Source organism: Hemiscyllium ocellatum, chromosome 28 (genome assembly GCF_020745735.1).
Source record: "Hemiscyllium ocellatum isolate sHemOce1 chromosome 28, sHemOce1.pat.X.cur, whole genome shotgun sequence".
Taxonomy (NCBI): Eukaryota; Metazoa; Chordata; class Chondrichthyes; order Orectolobiformes; family Hemiscylliidae; genus Hemiscyllium; species Hemiscyllium ocellatum.
Genome location: NC_083428.1, coordinates 1,575,852 through 1,593,079, shown reverse-complemented (window position 1 = coordinate 1,593,079; position 17,228 = coordinate 1,575,852). Strand labels below are relative to the sequence as shown.

The 17,228-nt window shown below is 57.4% G+C and overlaps 1 protein-coding gene across 3 annotated transcripts in view; it reads left to right on the top strand.

Annotated features, from left to right (window-relative positions):
- sin3b (SIN3 transcription regulator family member B) overlaps positions 1–16,850 on the top strand; it is a 76,265-nt gene extending 59,415 nt beyond the window's left edge. For all 3 annotated transcript variants that reach the window (XM_060846622.1, XM_060846623.1, XM_060846621.1), the window contains exons 18-20: positions 1,390–1,484; positions 9,070–9,274; positions 10,124–16,850. In XM_060846622.1, the coding sequence (XP_060702605.1) occupies positions 1,390–1,484; positions 9,070–9,274; positions 10,124–10,354 (531 nt within the window). In that variant the 3' untranslated portion in view covers positions 10,355–16,850. The remainder of the gene's footprint in view (positions 1–1,389; positions 1,485–9,069; positions 9,275–10,123) is intronic.
- The last annotated feature ends 378 nt before the right edge of the window (positions 16,851–17,228 follow it).

Sequence of the window (17,228 nt, the reverse complement as noted above, 5' to 3'; positions counted from 1 at the left end):
GAAATGTAGAGCTTGAAACACATGGACCATGACATTACATGCCTCCTTCACAACACTATTTACCTGGGTGGCAACTCTCAGAGATCTGTGTACATGGACACCAAGGTCCCTCTGCTCATCCACACTACCAAGTAGCCTACCATTAGCCCAGTAATCCATCTTCTTGTTACTCCTACCAAAGTGAATGACTTCACACTTAGCTACATTGAACTCCATTTGCCACCTTTCTACCCAGCTCTACAACTTATCTATATCCCGCTGTAACCTGCCACATCCTTCTTCGCTGTCCACAGCTCCACCGACTTTCGTATCATCCGCAAACTTGCTCACCCAGCCTTCAAGCCCCTCCTCTAGGTCATTTATAAAAATGACAAACAGCAATGGTCCCAAAACAGATCCTTGCGGAACACCGGTAGTAACTGCACTCCAAGATGAACCTATACCATCAACAACTACCCTCTGTCTCCTTCCAGCCAGCCAATTCCTAATCCAAACCTCTAATCCACCCTCAATGCCACACCTCCGTAGTTTTTGCATTAGCCTACCATGGGGAACCTTATCGAATGCCTTGCTAAAATCCATATACACCACATCTGTTATTAATCATTTGTGGGATGTGGGTATCACAGGCTTGGTCAGCATTTATTGCCCATCCCTGATCACCCAGAGGGGTATTCCTTGGGTCCTGATATCTTTCAATGGTAATGTTGGAGATGTGGAAAGGCTGAAATAGTTGACATATAAATTCACACATTAAGAGCAGGCGTAGGCCATTCAGCCCCTCTAGTCTGCTGCACCACTCAGTAATGTCATGGTCCGTGTGTTTCAAGCTCTACATTTCCAGCTGCCCATGAAAACCTTTCTTTCTTCCCCTGCCTCATGATTAGAGTCATTCACATTATATTCATGTTTAGGCCAGGCCAAGTAAGGGCAGCAGTTTATGTCCAGTTAAAAGGGCATTCCTAAACCAGATGGGTTTTAACTGCAATCAGCAACAGTTTATCATCTTCATTGGACTTTTCGCTCCAGATTTTTATTGAAATCAAATTTCACCCTTTACCATGGCGGGATTCAAACCGTGGTCCCCAGAGGATTATCTGGGGTCTTCCGGATTAATAGTTGAGTGATCATACCATTAGGCCATCACCTTACTGAGAAATACGTTGCTGTCCCTTCACTGTTGCTGGGTATAAAAACCTTCCTAACAGCACTGAGTGACCTTGCACCACATGGGCATCAGGGGGTTGAACAAAGCAGCTCACCACCAGCTTCTCAAGTGAACTAGGACTGGCCAATAAACGCTGGCCTTGCCAACCACATCCAAATCCCATAAACACATTTTAAAATATCAACATGGATTGTAATTCTCTTCACCTTTCTCATTGGCAGAATTTAACAAGCTATATGGAGCAGTATGCAGGCCCAGAGGCAATGCAGTTTGATCAGACAGACGGATTCTTTTACAAGCCAGTATTTTTACCCAGGTGAGTTCACTCACAGCTATCCTGGCCTTTGTCTGTGAAGGAAATTGTGTTTGTTTTCTGTCCTGTGCAGAGAATAATCAGCACGTGATTCCTGACTAATGTGTACAGTCCAAAATAAAGAGGATGTTACATTTTACTTCTGATTCTGACTTTGGAATACTGGTACAGAGGAATCTCGATTATCCGAAGGAGTTCTTGAGGTCCTGATAGAAACATCAAAGACGTGTTTTCAGCAGTGACCGCGTCTTTTGTTGACAGTGATTAAACAGGCACCGATTCGAAATGACTGACCTCCCACCCCCGGGGGTGGGGTGTGGGAGGGAGTGGGGGTGTGGGGTGTTGGAGGGGGTTGCGGAGAGGGTCGGTGTGTCGGAGGGGGTGGGGGATAGGGTGGGGTGTCGGAGGGGGTGGGGCAGTGTGTTGGAGGGGGTGGGGGGAGGGGCGGTGTGTCAGAGGGGGGGAGGGGCCGTGTGCCGGAGGGGGTTGGGGGGTGGGGCGGTATGGTGTCGGAGGGGTTTGGGGGCAGGGGCGTGTGTTGGAGGAGGTTGGGGGAGAGGGGGGTGCCGGAGGGGGTTGGGGGAGAGGGGGGTGTTATAGGGGGTCGGGGAGAGGGGGGAGAGGGGGGTTGTCGGAGGGGGTCGGGGAGAGAGGGGTTGTCGGAGGGGGTCGGGGAGAGAGGGGTTGTCGGAGGGGGTCGGGGGGAGAGGGGGGTTGTCGGAGGGGGTCGGGGGGAGAGGGGGGTTGTCGGAGGGGGTCGGGGGGAGAGGGGGGTTGTCGGAGGGGGTCGGGGGGAGAGGGGGGTTGTCGGAGGGGGTCGGGGGGAGAGGGGGGTTGTTGGAGGGGGTCGGGGGGAGAGGGGGGTTGTCGGAGGGGGTCGGGGGAGAGGGGGGTTGTCGGAGGGGGTCGGGGGGGAGAGGGGAGTTGTCGGAGGGGGGAGAGGGGGGTTGTCGGAGGGGGTCGGGGGGAGAGGGGGGTTGTCGGAGGGGGGAGAGGGGGGTTGTCGGAGGGGGTCGGGGGGAGAGGGGGGTTGTCGGAGGGGGGAGAGGGGGGTTGTCGGAGGGGGGAGAGGGGGGTTGTCGGAGGGGGGAGAGGGGGGTTGTCGGAGGGGGTCGGGGGGAGAGGGGGGTTGTCGGAGGGGGTCGGAGGGAGAGGGGGGTTGTCGGAGGGGGGAGAGGGGGGTTGTCGGAGGGGGGAGAGGGGGGTGTCGGAGGGGGTCGGGGGGAGAGGGGGGTTGTCGGAGGGGGTCGGGGGGAGAGGGGGGTTGTCGGAGGGGGTCGGGGGGAGAGGGGGGTTGTCGGAGGGGGTCGGAGGGAGAGGGGGGTTGTCGGAGGGGGGAGAGGGGGAGAGGGGGGTGTCGGAGGGGGTCGGGGGGAGAGGGGGGTTGTCGGAGGGGGTCGGGGGGAGAGGGGGGTTGTCGGAGGGGGTCGGGGGGAGAGGGGGGTTGTCGGAGGGGGTCGGGGGGAGAGGGGGGTTGTCGGAGGGGGTCGGGGGGAGAGGGGGGTTGTCGGAGGGGGTCGGGGGGAGAGGGGGGTTGTCGGAGGGGGTCGGGGGGAGAGGGGGGTTGTCGGAGGGGGTCGGGGAGAGAGGGGTTGTCGGAGGGGGTCGGGGAGAGAGGGGTTGTCGGAGGGGGTCGGGGGAGAGAGGGGTTGTCGGAGGGGGTCGGGGAGAGAGGGGTTGTCGGAGGGGGTCGGGGAGAGAGGGGGGTTGTCGGAGGGGGTCGGGGGGAGAGGGGGGTTGTCGGAGGGGGTCGGGGGGAGAGGGGGGTTGTCGGAGGGGGTCGGGGGGAGAGGGGGGTTGTCGGAGGGGGTCGGGGGAGAGGGGGGTTGTCGGAGGGGGTCGGGGGGGAGAGGGGAGTTGTCGGAGGGGGGAGAGGGGGGTTGTCGGAGGGGGTCGGGGGGAGAGGGGGGTTGTCGGAGGGGGGAGAGGGGGGTTGTCGGAGGGGGTCGGGGGGAGAGGGGGGTTGTCGGAGGGGGGAGAGGGGGGTTGTCGGAGGGGGGAGAGAGGGGTTGTCGGAGGTGGTCGGGGAGAGGGGGGTTGTCGGAGGGGGTCGGGGGGAGAGGGGGGTTGTCGGAGGGGGTCGGGGAGAGAGGGGTTGTCGGAGGGGGTCGGGGAGAGGGGGGTTGTCGGAGGGGGTCGGGGGGAGAGGGGGGTTGTCGGAGGGGGGAGAGGGGGGAGAGGGGGGTTGTCGGAGGGGGGAGAGGGGGGTTGTCGGAGGGGGTCGGGGGGAGAGGGGGGTTGTCGGAGGGGGTCGGGGGGAGAGGGGAGTTGTCGGAGGGGGGAGAGGGGGGTTGTCGGAGGGGGGAGAGGGGGGTTGTCGGAGGGGGGAGAGGGGGGTTGTCGGAGGGGGGAGAGGGGGGTTGTCGGAGGGGGGAGAGGGGGGTTGTCGGAGGGGGGAGAGGGGGGTTGTCGGAGGGGGGAGAGGGGGGTGTCGGAGGGGGTCGGGGGGAGAGGGGGGTTGTCGGAGGGGGTCGGGGGGTGAGGGGGGTTGTCGGAGGGGGTCGGGGGGTGAGGGGGGTTGTCGGAGGGGGGAGAGGGGGGTTGTCGGAGGGGGGAGAGGGGGGTTGTCGGAGGGGGGAGAGGGGGGTGTCGGAGGGGGTCGGGGGGAGAGGGGGGTTGTCGGAGGGGGTCGGGGGGTGAGGGGGGTTGTCGGAGGGGGGAGAGGGGGGTTGTCGGAGGGGGTCGGGGGGTGAGGGGGGTTGTCGGAGGGGGTCGGGGGGAGAGGGGGGTTGTCGGAGGGGGGAGAGGGGGGTTGTCGGAGGGGGGAGAGGGGGGTTGTCGGAGGGGGTCGGGGGGGTTGTCGGAGGGGGTCGGGGGGAGAGGGGGGTTGTCGGAGGGGGGAGAGGGGGGTGTCGGAGGGGGTCGGGGGGAGAGGGGGGTTGTCGGAGGGGGTCGGGGGGTGAGGGGGGTTGTCGGAGGGGGGAGAGGGGGGTTGTCGGAGGGGGGAGAGGGGGGTTGTCGGAGGGGGGAGAGGGGGGTGTCGGAGGGGGTCGGGGGGAGAGGGGGGTTGTCGGAGGGGGTCGGGGGGTGAGGGGGGTTGTCGGAGGGGGGAGAGGGGGGTTGTCGGAGGGGGTCGGGGGGTGAGGGGGGTTGTCGGAGGGGGTCGGGGGGAGAGGGGGGTTGTCGGAGGGGGTCGGGGGGAGAGGGGGGTTGTCGGAGGGGGGAGAGGGGGGTTGTCGGAGGGGGGAGAGGGGGGTTGTCGGAGGGGGTCGGGGGGAGAGGGGGGTTGTCGGAGGGGGTCGGGGGGTGAGGGGGGTTGTCGGAGGGGGGAGAGGGGGGTTGTCGGAGGGGGTCGGGGGGAGAGGGGGGTTGTCGGAGGGGGTCGGGGGGAGAGGGGGGTTGTCGGAGGGGGGAGAGGGGGGTTGTCGGAGGGGGGAGAGGGGGGTTGTCGGAGGGGGGAGAGGGGGGTTGTCGGAGGGGGGAGAGGGGGGTTGTCGGAGGGGGTCGGGGGGAGAGGGGGGTTGTCGGAGGGGGTCGGGGAGAGGGGGGTTGTCGGAGGGGGTCGGGGAGAGGGGGGTTGTCGGAGGGAGAGGGGGGTTGTCGGAGGGGGGAGAGGGGGGTTGTCGGAGGGGGGAGAGGGGGGTTGTCGGAGGGGGGAGAGGGGGGTGTCGGAGGGGGTCAGGGGGAGAGGGGGGTTGTCGGAGGGGGCAGAGGGGGGTGTCGGAGGGGGTCGGGGGGAGAGGGGGGTTGTCGGAGGGGGCAGAGGGGGGTGTCGGAGGGGGTCGGGGGGAGAGGGGGGTTGTCGGAGGGGGGAGAGGGGGGTTGTCGGAGGCGGTCGGGGGGAGAGGGGGGTTGTCGGAGGGGGGAGAGGGGGTGTCGGAGGGGGGAGAGGGGGGTGTCGGAGGGGGGAGAGGAGGGTGTCGGAGGGGGTCAGGGGGAGAGGGGGGTTGTCGGAGGGGGCAGAGGGGGGTGTCGGAGGGGGTCGGGGGGAGAGGGGGGTTGTCGGAGGGGGGAGAGGGGGGTTGTCGGAGGGGGGAGAGGGGGGTGTCGGAGGGTGTCGGGGGGAGAGGGGGGTTGTCGGAGCGGGGAGAGGGGGGTTGTCGGAGGGGGTCGGGGGGAGAGGGGGGTTTTCGGAGGGGGGGTGTCGGAGGGGGTCGGGGGAGAGGGGGGTTGTCGGAGGGTGTCGGGGGAGAGGGGGGTTGTCGGAGGGGGGAGAGGGGGGTGTCGGAGGGGGTCGGGGGGAGAGGGGGGTTGTCGGAGGGGTTCGAGGGGAGAGGGGGGGTGTCGGAGGGGGTCGGGGGGAGAGGGGGGTGTCGGAGGGGGTCGGGGGAGAGGGGGGTGTCGGAGGGGGTCGGGGGAGAGTGGGGTGTCGGAGGGGGTCGGGGGAGAGTGGGGTGTCGGAGGGGGTCGGGGGAGAGTGGGGTGTCGGAGGGGGTCGGGGGAGAGGGGGGTGTCGGAGGGGGTCGGGGGGAGAGGGGGTTGTCGGAGGGGGGAGAGGGGGGTTGTCGGAGGGGGTCGGGGGGAGAGTGGGTTTGTCGGAGGGGGTCGGGGGGAGAGTGGGGTTGTCGGAGGGGGTCGGGGGGAGAGGGGGGTTGTCGGAGGGGGGAGAGGGGGGTTGTCGGAGGGGGTCGGGGGGAGAGGGGGGTTGTCGGAGGGGGGAGAGGGGGGTGTCGGAGGGGGTCGGGGGGGGGAGAGGGGGGTGTCAGAGGGGGTCGGGGGGAGAGGGGGGTTGTCGGAGGGGGTAGAGGGGGGTGTCGGAGGGGGGAGAGGGGGGTGTCGGAGGGGGTCGAGGGGGTAGAGGGGGGTGTCGGAGGGGGGAGAGGGGGGTGTCGGAGGGGGTCGGGGGGAGAGTGGGGTTGTCGGAGGGGGGAGAGGGGGGGGTCGGGGGTTGTCGGAGGGGGTCGGGGGGAGAGGGGGGTTGTCGGAGGGGGTCGGGGGGAGAGGGGGGTTGTCGGAGGGGGGAGAGGGGGGTGTCGGAGGGGGTCGGCGGGAGAGGGGGGTTGTCGGAGGGGGGAGAGGGGGGTGTCGGAGGGGGCCGGCGGGAGAGGGGGGTGTCGGAGGGGGTCGGGGGAGAGGGGGGTGTCGGAGGGGGTCGGGGGAGAGGGGGGTGTCGGAGGGGGTCGGGGGAGAGGGGGGTGTCGGAGGGGGTCGGGGGAGAGGGGGGTGTCGGAGGGGGTGGGGGGAGAGGGGGGTGTCGGAGGGGGTCGGGGGAGAGGGGGGTTGTCGGAGGGGGGAGAGGGGGGTGTCGGAGGGGGTCGGCGGGAGAGGGGGGTTGTCGGAGGGGGGAGAGGGGGGTGTCGGAGGGGGGAGAGGGGGGTGTCGGAGGGGGCCGGCGGGAGAGGGGGTTGTCGGAGGGGGCCGGCGGGAGAGGGGGTTGTCGGAGGGGGGAGAGGGGGGTGTCGGAGGGGGCCGGCGGGAGAGGGGGTTGTCGGAGGGGGGAGAGGGGGGTGTCGGAGGGGGTCGGGGGAGAGGGGGGTGTCGGAGGGGGTCGGGGGAGAGGGGGGTGTCGGAGGGGGTCGGGGGAGAGGGGGGTGTCGGAGGGGGTCGGGGGAGAGGGGGGTGTCGGAGGGGGTCGGGGGAGAGGGGGGTGTCGGAGGGGGTCGGGGGAGGGGGGGTGTCGGAGGGGGTCGGGGGAGAGGGGGGTGTCGGAGGGGGTCGGGGGAGAGGGGGGTGTCGGAGGGGGTCGGGGAGAGGGGGGTGTCGGAGGGGGTCGGGGGAGAGGGGGGTGTCGGAGGGGGTCGGGGAGAGGGGGGTGTCGGAGGGGGTCGGGGGAGAGGGGGGTGTCGGAGGGGGTCGGGGAGAGGGGGGTGTCGGAGGGGGTCGGGGGAGAGGGGGGTGTCGGAGGGGGTCGGGGGAGAGGGGGGTGTCGGAGGGGGTCGGGGGAGAGGGGGGTGTCGGAGGGGGTCGGGGGAGAGTGGGGTGTCGGAGGGGGTCGGGGGAGAGGGGGGTGTCGGAGGGGGTCGGGGGAGAGGGCGGGGAGAGGGGGAGAGGGGGGTGTCGGAGGGGGTCGGGGGAGAGGGGGGTGTCGGAGGGGGTCGGGGGAGAGGGGTGTGTCGGAGGGGGTCGGGGAGAGGGGGGTGTCGGAGGGGGTCGGGGGAGAGGGTGGGGGTCGGGGGAGAGGGGGGGTGTCGGTGGGGGTCGGGGGAGAGGGTGGGGGTCGGGTGAGAGGGTGGGGGTCGGGGGAGAGGGTGGGGGTCGGAAGGGGTCGGGGGAGAGGGTGGGGGTCGGGGAGAGGGGGGTGTCGGAGGGGGTCGGGGGAGAGGGGGGTGTCGGAGGGGGTCGGGGGAGAGGGCGGGGAGAGGGGGAGAGGGGGGTGTCGGAGGGGGTCGGGGAGAGGGGGGTGTCGGAGGGGGTCGGGGGAGAGGGGGGTGTCGGAGGGGGTCGGGGAGAGGGGGGTGTCGGAGGGGGTCGGGGGAGAGGGTGGGGGTCGGGGGAGAGGGGGTTGTCGGTGGGGGTCGGGGGAGAGGGTGGGGGTCGGGTGAGAGGGTGGGGGTCGGGGGAGAGGGTGGGGGTCGGAAGGGGTCGGGGGAGAGGGTGGGGGTCGGAGGGGGTCGGGGGAGAGGGTGGGGGTCGGAGGGGGTCGGGGGAGAGGGGGGTGTCGGAGGGGGTCGGGGGAGAGGGGGGTGTCGGAGGGGGTCGGGGGAGAGGGTGGGGGTCGGGGGAGAGGGGGGTGTCGGAGGGGGTCGGGGGAGAGGGTGGGGGTCGGGGGAGAGGGGGGTGTCGGAGGGGGTCGGGGGAGAGGGTGGGGGTCGGGGGAGAGGGGGGTGTCGGAGGGGGTCGGGGGAGAGGGGAGTGTCGGAGGGGGTTGGGGGGAGGGGATCTGTCGGACAGGGTTGGGGGGGTGTCGGACAGAGTTGGAGGTGGGGGGCGGGGAGGGCGATGTGCCGGACGGGGTTGGAGGGGGGAGAGGGGTGTGGTTGGTGGTGGGTATTGGATGGGGTTGGGGGGAGGAGTCTCGTGCGCTGTGTGTCGCTGCAATCTCCTGAATGCAGAACCGACTTTAAAAACTCCGAGTCCCAGAGGCAAGACATTTAATTGATTTTCCGAACAGTCAGTTATCCGAATGAAATAGTGTCCGCCCATCTCTTTCGGATAATTGAGGTTCTCCTGTATTCTTGAATCCTGATGTCTTTGAATGGTCATGTTGGAGATGTGGAAAAACAGCAATAGTTAAGCACACACATTCGGGGCATAGTCGGCCATTCAGCCCCTCAAGCCCTGCTCTGCCATTCATGGCTCATATCTCAAATTCCGCATTTCTATCTGCTCCGTTAAGACCTTAGATTCCTGTGAGACAGGGCAATCCATCTACCTCCAGCTTAAAAATATCCATTGCCACCCCACTCCTCCCACCCCCACCCCCCCTCCCCCCCCCCCCCCCCCCCCCCTACCCCTACCCCTACCCCCACCCCTTCCCCTACCCCTACCCCCACCCCCCACCTCCAGTGTCTTCTGAAGCAGAGATCCAAATTCACACAACTGTATGAGAGAAAACAATTCTCCTCATCTCTATCCTAAAAGAGCAAGTCTTCATTCTTACAGTGCCCCTCAATCTAGACATAGTTTTGACAAGATGGGCATGGAAACTGTTCAGTCTGTTTTAGTTCAGCAATTTCATTGATGTTAAAATGGCTTTGATGTTTTGCAGAAACCTTCGAAAATTTCGAAAATGGCAACAGAAGCAGTTTCTGTCAATGCGAAATGAGAGTAGGAACAACAAGCAATGCTGTGTTGGGGTGGAGAACTCAAACAACATTGACTGCAAGTTTAAGCTGAACACTCACAAACTTGTGTACGTCATGAACTCTGAAGACTTCATGTATCGCTGTGGGGCGTTGCACAGGGCTCGTGAGGTAACTGTCCATCCGTCTCATGCTCTCATTCTTGCTTTCGCTCACTCACTCTCTCTCAGCATGATGTGAAGTTGGGATATAATGGATATTCTCTTTAATTCCTTCCCCTTGCAGCCTGGGTTGTAGCTGCAATGGTTAGTAGCTGCTGTCTCACTTGCTGTTATTCTCTGTTGCCAGCCCGAAATAAGAGTTAGTGTCAGGGCCACTGTTTTGGAGCAGTTTTAGAAACCAGTGAATCTCAAGATCCAATGTGTGAGGGTCCACTGAATGACTGCCCTAAATGGGGATCTGACTTAGAGACTTGTCAGAGCCATGAAAAATTCTGAGTTAGAGCCCAACACTCATCTGGACAGCTTTGCTCTGCATGTAGCCCTGTCCCAGGAGTGTTAGATGGGGACCATATAGAAGGAGCTTTACTCTGCATCCAGCCCCATGCTATCCCTGTCCTTGGACAGTGGATTATGTGAAATGGAATTTGCCCTGTTCCTGGTGCTTTCACCTCAACAAGCAGTATCTGTTATGTCTCCTGTTAGTCATGTGCATATGTGTCTGCTGTCTATAGCTCTGTCGCACTGCATGGTTATTTAGCCTGTTACAAACATTTAAAAGTGGGGTGCATGCTGTCATGATTCTGTGGTTACGGTACAACCATTAATTCATTCATGCCGTTCTCTCTGTCTTTACTTTAACTTCCTAACATCCTTACCTTGGAACTTTCTCTCTTTCCACTAACCTTGCTCCTCTCTGTTTCCCTCATCCTTCTCTATTTTCCCCCATCCCTCCCACTCTTCCCTCTCTCCTTGTGTCTCGCCTCTCTCTCCTGCCTGCCCTCTCTCTACCCTCCCCTAGTCTCAGTGCCAGGTTACCCGACACCAGCACCAGCAGTTCCTGGAATGGCATAACCGCTGGCTGGAGGATCATGTGACTGACGAAATGGGCGAGCTTGTCCAGGATTGGCTGATGGGCGAGGATGTTGAAGACCTGATCCCTTGTAAAACCATTTGTGAATCTGACACCATTCATGAGATTCCAGTCAATAGATACCGCGTGCAGTACAGTCGCTGCCCTCCGTCACCGTGAGACCTTCAGTACACACTCGTGCTTACACACTCTCACACCGCAGTCATAAGTGTACTGCGTGGCCATGTCTGCTCCATACATGATGTTTAAGGCTGGTGAGATGATTGCGTTAGCTGCTTGACTCCTGTATAAGAGAATAATCGTTGCAGCCACCAATCTGCTGACCACAGCCAGTATTATCAATGATGAAATGCACTTGGCGTGAATCTACTTGTGATTCTTGACCCCATTCTCTCCTTTTCACCTCCCTACCCATTCCCTGCCACCATTTACCGTTTTTGCATCCCCAGTATCTCGCCACAGATTGGTCAGACTTTGTTACACTGCATGATATATTTTTTGTAATGCACAGCTTGCTGATGTGTGCACTGAGATCCTATGAGCAGGATATGGACTGAAGCAACTGGGCTACAGGACAGCAGGACTGGTAAGTGATAACTCACATGGTCTCCAGCCATTGCCCCTCTTCTCTCCCTATCTCCTGAAAGAGAAACAAGCTTAAAGATGTTGTTCGCCTCTTACACATGGTATATGTCTGCTGAAACCTTTGCGAAATATACGAAAAACAGTGAGGGTTTGTGAATCTTTCAAATTGTGAGGTTCTGCATTGACCTGAACAGTCCAATTTCAGGATGAGCTGCTGTTACAGTGGAATCTGCATCCGTTGGAGGCATCACTCAATTCTGAAGCAGTTCAACTGGTATCACCAATTCAAACTCCTCCAGATCCCCCCACGGTCCAGATTTCAGTGAACCCTTGGAGTCATTAAGTCCTAAAACCTGTTGTTTTCTCAATTTGCAGCTTCAGCCTGTAGTAAACATTGGGACTGTTTGTGAGCTGTGCTGTATTAATGTGAGGCTTTGTTCTAGTCTGTACCTGGTGTTCAGCATTTCTGTACTCAATGTACAGGAGCCAAGTTATTGAGGATTGAGGCTATGAACTTACAAAACTGAGACAAAACCACAAACTGAAATGTAAATAAAAGTATCCAATGTATCTTTGTGAACTGAAGCCAGTCCAGGTTGTGTTCAAACTGCCACTCGTTCACAACTGAACTGAGTTCACTCGGGCTGCATTGAGAAGGCTCATTGAAAGGGTTCTTGGTGTCAGGAACCTGTACCTCAGTACACAAGACTGTTCTGTTTCTGTAATGTTCACAGTGACATTTGTTTGAACTCGTGTCTAACTTTCTCTGAGGCTATGTTGTGTATGAAGTGATATTGTACCTTGTCCTCTTGAGTGAGAAAGAGGAGTGGGCTAAGGATCAGATTCTAGAAAAGCAGAAACAAATGTGTTGTGTTGATGTATTAACTGCCTGATGTTCAGGGGTTTATTTTATGACAGGATTATGGAATGATTTCAAATTTCAGACTCTTTCCCTTACAAATCTATCACTGTGTTTGAATTAGTGTCTTACTGGAAATTTCAAACTGCCCTTCGGATAATATTTTATAGTTGGATTTGTATCTATAAGCATCTCCTTGGACTTTGAACTAGTTATCATCTTCATCTAAGCGATGTTTTTGTCTTGTTTAGCTTCAGGATGGTGAGTAGAGTGAGTGTGTGGGAGCTGAAACGACCGAGAGTGACCAGTGGAGGGTTTACTGGAACCATTCCCCATGCCCACATGTCAGTGCCCAGCCACCTTCCTGACAAATCCATGGTTAAAGCTATGTTAGCTGTTCTCAGTGTGGGATTTGGGGAGGGGTTGGTGATGGTGGTATTGAAGCAAATCAATAAGAGATGTAGGTTCTTGGGGACGTCTTAGGGCTGAATGTGTTGGTGCTGGTCACCTTGCTGCTGAGCTTATCGCCCCTCACTGTAGCCCAGGGCTGCATGCATTTAGCAAAGAGGCCAACAGCCTGGGGGGTTGGGAGTTTACCCCAGGGGTCACTGTGGGCAGTGGCTGTACAGCGAACCTCAGTTAGTCTGGCAGTAGGAGTCAGTGCCTGACTGGGAAAGGCTGGAGCAGCGTCAGTAAATGCTGAGCAGGCAGCGCAGTGCCCGATGTCTGCCTCCTGAGGTCACTGTTTCACTTCGTCCCGGCCGGGGGTGGGGTGAACTCGGATAGCCGTGCCCCCACCCCCCCTCCCCGGAAATGCCTCCCACTTACCCAGCCCCCTCCCCTAGGGGTAAGCCAGTCCCCCCCCAGGGGTAACCGAGCCCCCCCCCCCCCTCCCCCCCAGGGGTAGCCCAGCAACCCCCCCCCCCCGGGTAACCCAGTCCCCCCCTCCCCCAGGGGTATCCGAGCCCTAATTGTGCATTTACAGTCCCTCAGCCTGTTGCGTGCCCCATCGTCAGAGCAAGTGTTTGATGTTGCTTTTTAAATGAAGAATTAAAATGCTTGGCTGCTCAAGGCAGCAGGTTTAGTTTGAGTATGCACTGGGAGGGGTGGAGGGTGGGAGCTGCAGGGTCGATGTGAAGATTTCCCACCCTCCCTCCCCCATGCAGCAGTAGCAGGAAAACATTCTCCTTTTATTTATTTGTTTTGGGAAGAGGGCGGACATTCTGCCTGCCTGGAGTGCAGCCCCCAGCCAAGTCTGCAGCCTTACTGTTCTGGGTGGGATGCAGGGTTTCATGGACTGGAGTTATACTACAGGGTGAGAGACCATGTGAAAGCACCCCAGACTGCCGGCAGAGAGGTGGGGGGAAAGTGCTAGACATCGATTACCAACTCTTGGTAGCAGGCTAGCTGCTGCTCTGTTGCCTGGTTACAATGAGAAATGTTCATTTTGTTCTTAACGTGTGTGAAACTATTGATGTGATTTTAATTGTGATCTAAATCTATTGAATGATCAATGTTTAAAAAGAATCCTTTGGTGTCCATTCTGTGCTGAGTCTGGTTGTTTTCACAAAGTGGGAAGGGTTATTTGTGAGGTTACCTTTATCCAAATTTTCGCGACATTAAACTCTACCTCAGCCCCAGAGAGAAACTCCTTTCAGAAGGGGTGGGTCTGCCCAAGGAGGTGGGTGTCTAACTGGAGGAAGGGCTCTCCCCCTGACAGAGGGGTTTCACTGAAGAGAGGGTGCCTGATTCCTACCAGGCAGGGTCCTCTCTGGGGGAGGGAAGAGGATCCTGTGACTTTATGCTTAAGGATGCTGAGGTGAGTGCTGCCTCCTGCCCATGATTAGTTCAGACTGGGTTTGGGACTGCACGCTGTATGATGTGGCAGAGATCCACGATTCCTGTTCCTCATGTCGCACTGTCCCTCACTCTTTGGAAACAGCATTGTACTTTCACTCAAAATAATAAAAATGGATTGTTCCTGGACTTTGGAAGTTGGGTATTGGAGTTGCTGAGGTGGGAACATGGGAGGGTTGATGTTAGTGAGGCATACAATGGTTAAGAAATGAATGCTTAAGCAACTTATTTGACTATTACCTGGGAGGCCTGAGCTGGTGGAGAGGCTGTGATTTGTCTCCTGAGAGATCCTTTATCCTCAAATCAAGAATTCCCTCCCTGTGTGGGGTTTTTGCCATATCTGACCCACTTCCTGTGTTTCTGCCCGCACCCCTTCCTTTGACTCCCAGAAGCACAATCAAGTTAAGTTTGTGCTCACCAGCGTCGGCTTCAATGAATTATCCACTCTGTCACCTTCAGTATGCACATCTCCCATCACCCCATCCTTCTAAAGGCATGGCTGACTGGGAACATCCATCCTGTAATGTGGACCCTGCACATGGCCGCAACCAGTTCATCCAGAAAGTGTCACCATCTGCAGAAATTTTGAGTTCTGTGCTTCAGAGCTCTAGTCATCATGTGGAGGTGCCGATATTGGACTGGGGTGAACAATGTTAAAGTCAAACAAGGTCAGATTGTAGTCTAACAGGTTTATTTGGAAGTGCTAGCTTTTGGAACGTCCTGAATGCTTGTGCTTGTAAATAAACCTGTTAGATCATAATCTGGTGTTGTGTGATTTTAACTTAGAACTCTAGTGACAGCTGAAGTCACTGTGGTGCATCACCAAGGCAACAGAGCTCCTCAGTAGTATTGTTTAGGGAGTTGGTTGTACCTCAATTAGGATGAGAAAGGGAATGGGTGTCTACAGACAGTTTTGATGTAGTTCAGGTGTCCATTTGGTCTAATTCAGCAACTAGTTTCCCAGTTTGGAAACAAAGGGCAATGGTTTATCAGAGGCATGTGGCAATACCTACGTGTGCCCTAGCTGCGCACAAGTGCAGGGTAAGGGCAACATATGGCAGGAGCTACAATAGGGGGCAAGTTTCTGTGGTTACAGACATGGCACCAGGATGGTATGTTGCCTCCCTGATGTCACTGAGCATCTGCAGGCCAGGTGAGCAGGCAAACATCAAGGTCCATGTTAGTGCAGATCACATCCAGGAAGGCCGTGACATCTGAAAGTTGAGTTTAGAAACTAGGAAAAAATTGAAATGTAGGGCTTCTAATGCAGAAATCTTTTCATTCTTTCTTGGAATATGGATGTCACTGGCAAAGTCAGCATTCATGGTCCGTCCACAGGTACCTCAAAATGAGTGACTCGTTTTACCATTTCCCAGGGTAGTTAGGGATCAGCTACATTGCTCTGGGTCTGGAGTCACGTAGGCCCGGCCAAGTGACAGTGGCAGATTTCATTCCCTAAAATATATTGGTGAACCAGATGGGTTTTTCCTGCCAGCTGATAGTTCTTGGTCACCATTACTGTAAGATTAGCTTTACATTGTAAGTGTTATTCACTGGAGCAAGAACAGAAATTGCCGAAGGAACTCTGCAGGTTGGGCAGCATTTGTGGAGAGAAAGCAGAGCTTCGGGTCCAGTGACTGGATACTGCCAGACTTACTGAATTTCTGCAGTAATTTGTTTGGTTGTTTTGGGTTCCCAGCATCTGCAGTTCTTTGTTGCGTTTTAATTCACTGAATGTTACATTTCTCTAGCGCCCAGTGTGGGCTCTAACCCATGTTCCAAAGCATTAGCCTTGAGCTCTAGAATACGTTCATACTCCCAGTGAGATTGCACACTGTTGCCTCCCCCAAACTCAAAATTACTCCCCACATCACGTGCAAGCATGGAAAAGCAATGGAAAGATTGAGTGTGTGAACATTTGACTGGACAAATCATGTAAGACAAATGGGTTTAGATTTCTGGTGCATTAGGACCTGAACAGGAGTAGGCCATTCAGCCCTTCAAGCCTGCACAGCCATTCAATATGATCATGGCTGATCTGGCATTCATCGCGCCCCCTTCCCTGCCTTTTCCTCATAACTCTTGATTCCTCTCCTGATCAAGGATCTATCTCAGCCTAAAGTATATTCCAGGACTCTGCCTCCAAAGTCTCTATAGCAACAAGTATCATACACATAAACAAGTCATAGAGATGTACAGCACGGAAACAGACCCTTCAGTCCAACTTGTCCATGCTGACCAGATATCTCAACCCAATCTAGTCCCACCTGCCAGCACCTGGCCCATATCCCTCCAAACCCTTCCTATTCATATACCCATCCAAATGCCTTTTAAATGTTGCAATTGTACCAGCCTCCACCACATCCTCTGGCAGCTCATTCCATACACGTACCACCCTCTTGTGAAAATCTTGCCCCTTAGATCACTTTTATATCTTTACCCTCTCACCCTAAGTCTATGCCCTCCTGGGAAGAGACTTTGTCTATTTATCCTATCCATGAACCTCATGATTTTATAAACCTCTCCTCATCTCAGATTTATATTGACACCTCTTTGTCCTGAGATTTTGCCATCTTGTCCTAGACTCTCCCATGCAGTGTTTACTCTGTCAAACCTCTGAGGAATCTTTATGTGTCAATGAGATCACCTCTCGTTCTTCAAAACTCCAGTCAGTCCCAACCTGTTTAATCTTTGATCAAGTAACAACCCCTCCCATACCAAGGACCATCCTAATGAGCCTTCTCTGAACTGCCTCCAATGAAATGGGGATATCTTTCCCTAAGTAAGGGGACCAAAACTGCTCTCAGTGCTCCAGATGTGGTCTCCCCAGCACCTTGTACATTTGTAGTCAGACTTCCCTACAGTTATACACCAACTGCCTTGAAATAAGAGCCAGCATTCCATTAGCCTTGCTGATTACATGCTGCCCCTGTGTGCGAGCTTTCTGTGTTGCATGCACAAGTTCCCCCAAGTCCCTTTGTTTTGCAGCTTTTCTACATTTAAATAATACTCTTTTGTTCTCCCTTCCAAAATGAATAACTTTGCATTTTCCCACATTATTATTCCTTTTGCCAACTTTTTGCTTACTTTAACCTATCGATATTCTCTCTGTAAATTGCTAGTATCCCTGACATTTCTTGCTTTTATGCCAATTTTTGTGTATACAGTGCCTTTGCTTCCTCTCTCCAATATAATAAATATATATTGTAAATTGTTGTAATCTGAGCACTGATCCCTGTGGAACCCCACTGGTTACAGGTCACCAACCTGGAAATAAAACCCTTATCCCCACTCTTTGTTTCCTGCCCATTAGTCACTTCTCTATCCACATCAATAAACAATCTCCAACATCAAGGCCTACTGTCTTATGATTTAACCATTTGTGAGATTAAACCTTAACAGTACTGGAACTTATGGCCTGATGGTGAGAGTGGTGCTGCTATCAAGGGTTTAAATTAGTTTGGAAAGGGTGGGAACCTGAGAAAGACCTGAAATAAGACAGAAAGTTGGTTGTAGGAAGTAGACAGTTGTAACTGAAACTGGAAGGTAATAGAAATAAATGTCAGCATCAAATAGAGCAGGGGTTTTACAGCAACTTTAAGGCAAAAAAAAATCTCCTAGAGGTAAATATCTGGAACTCATTGCCTGAAAGGGTTACAGAGGCAGGAATCGTCAAGGCATTAAAGAACAATTTCGATGAGCAGTCAAAATGGCCCTAGCACAAAAGGCAAT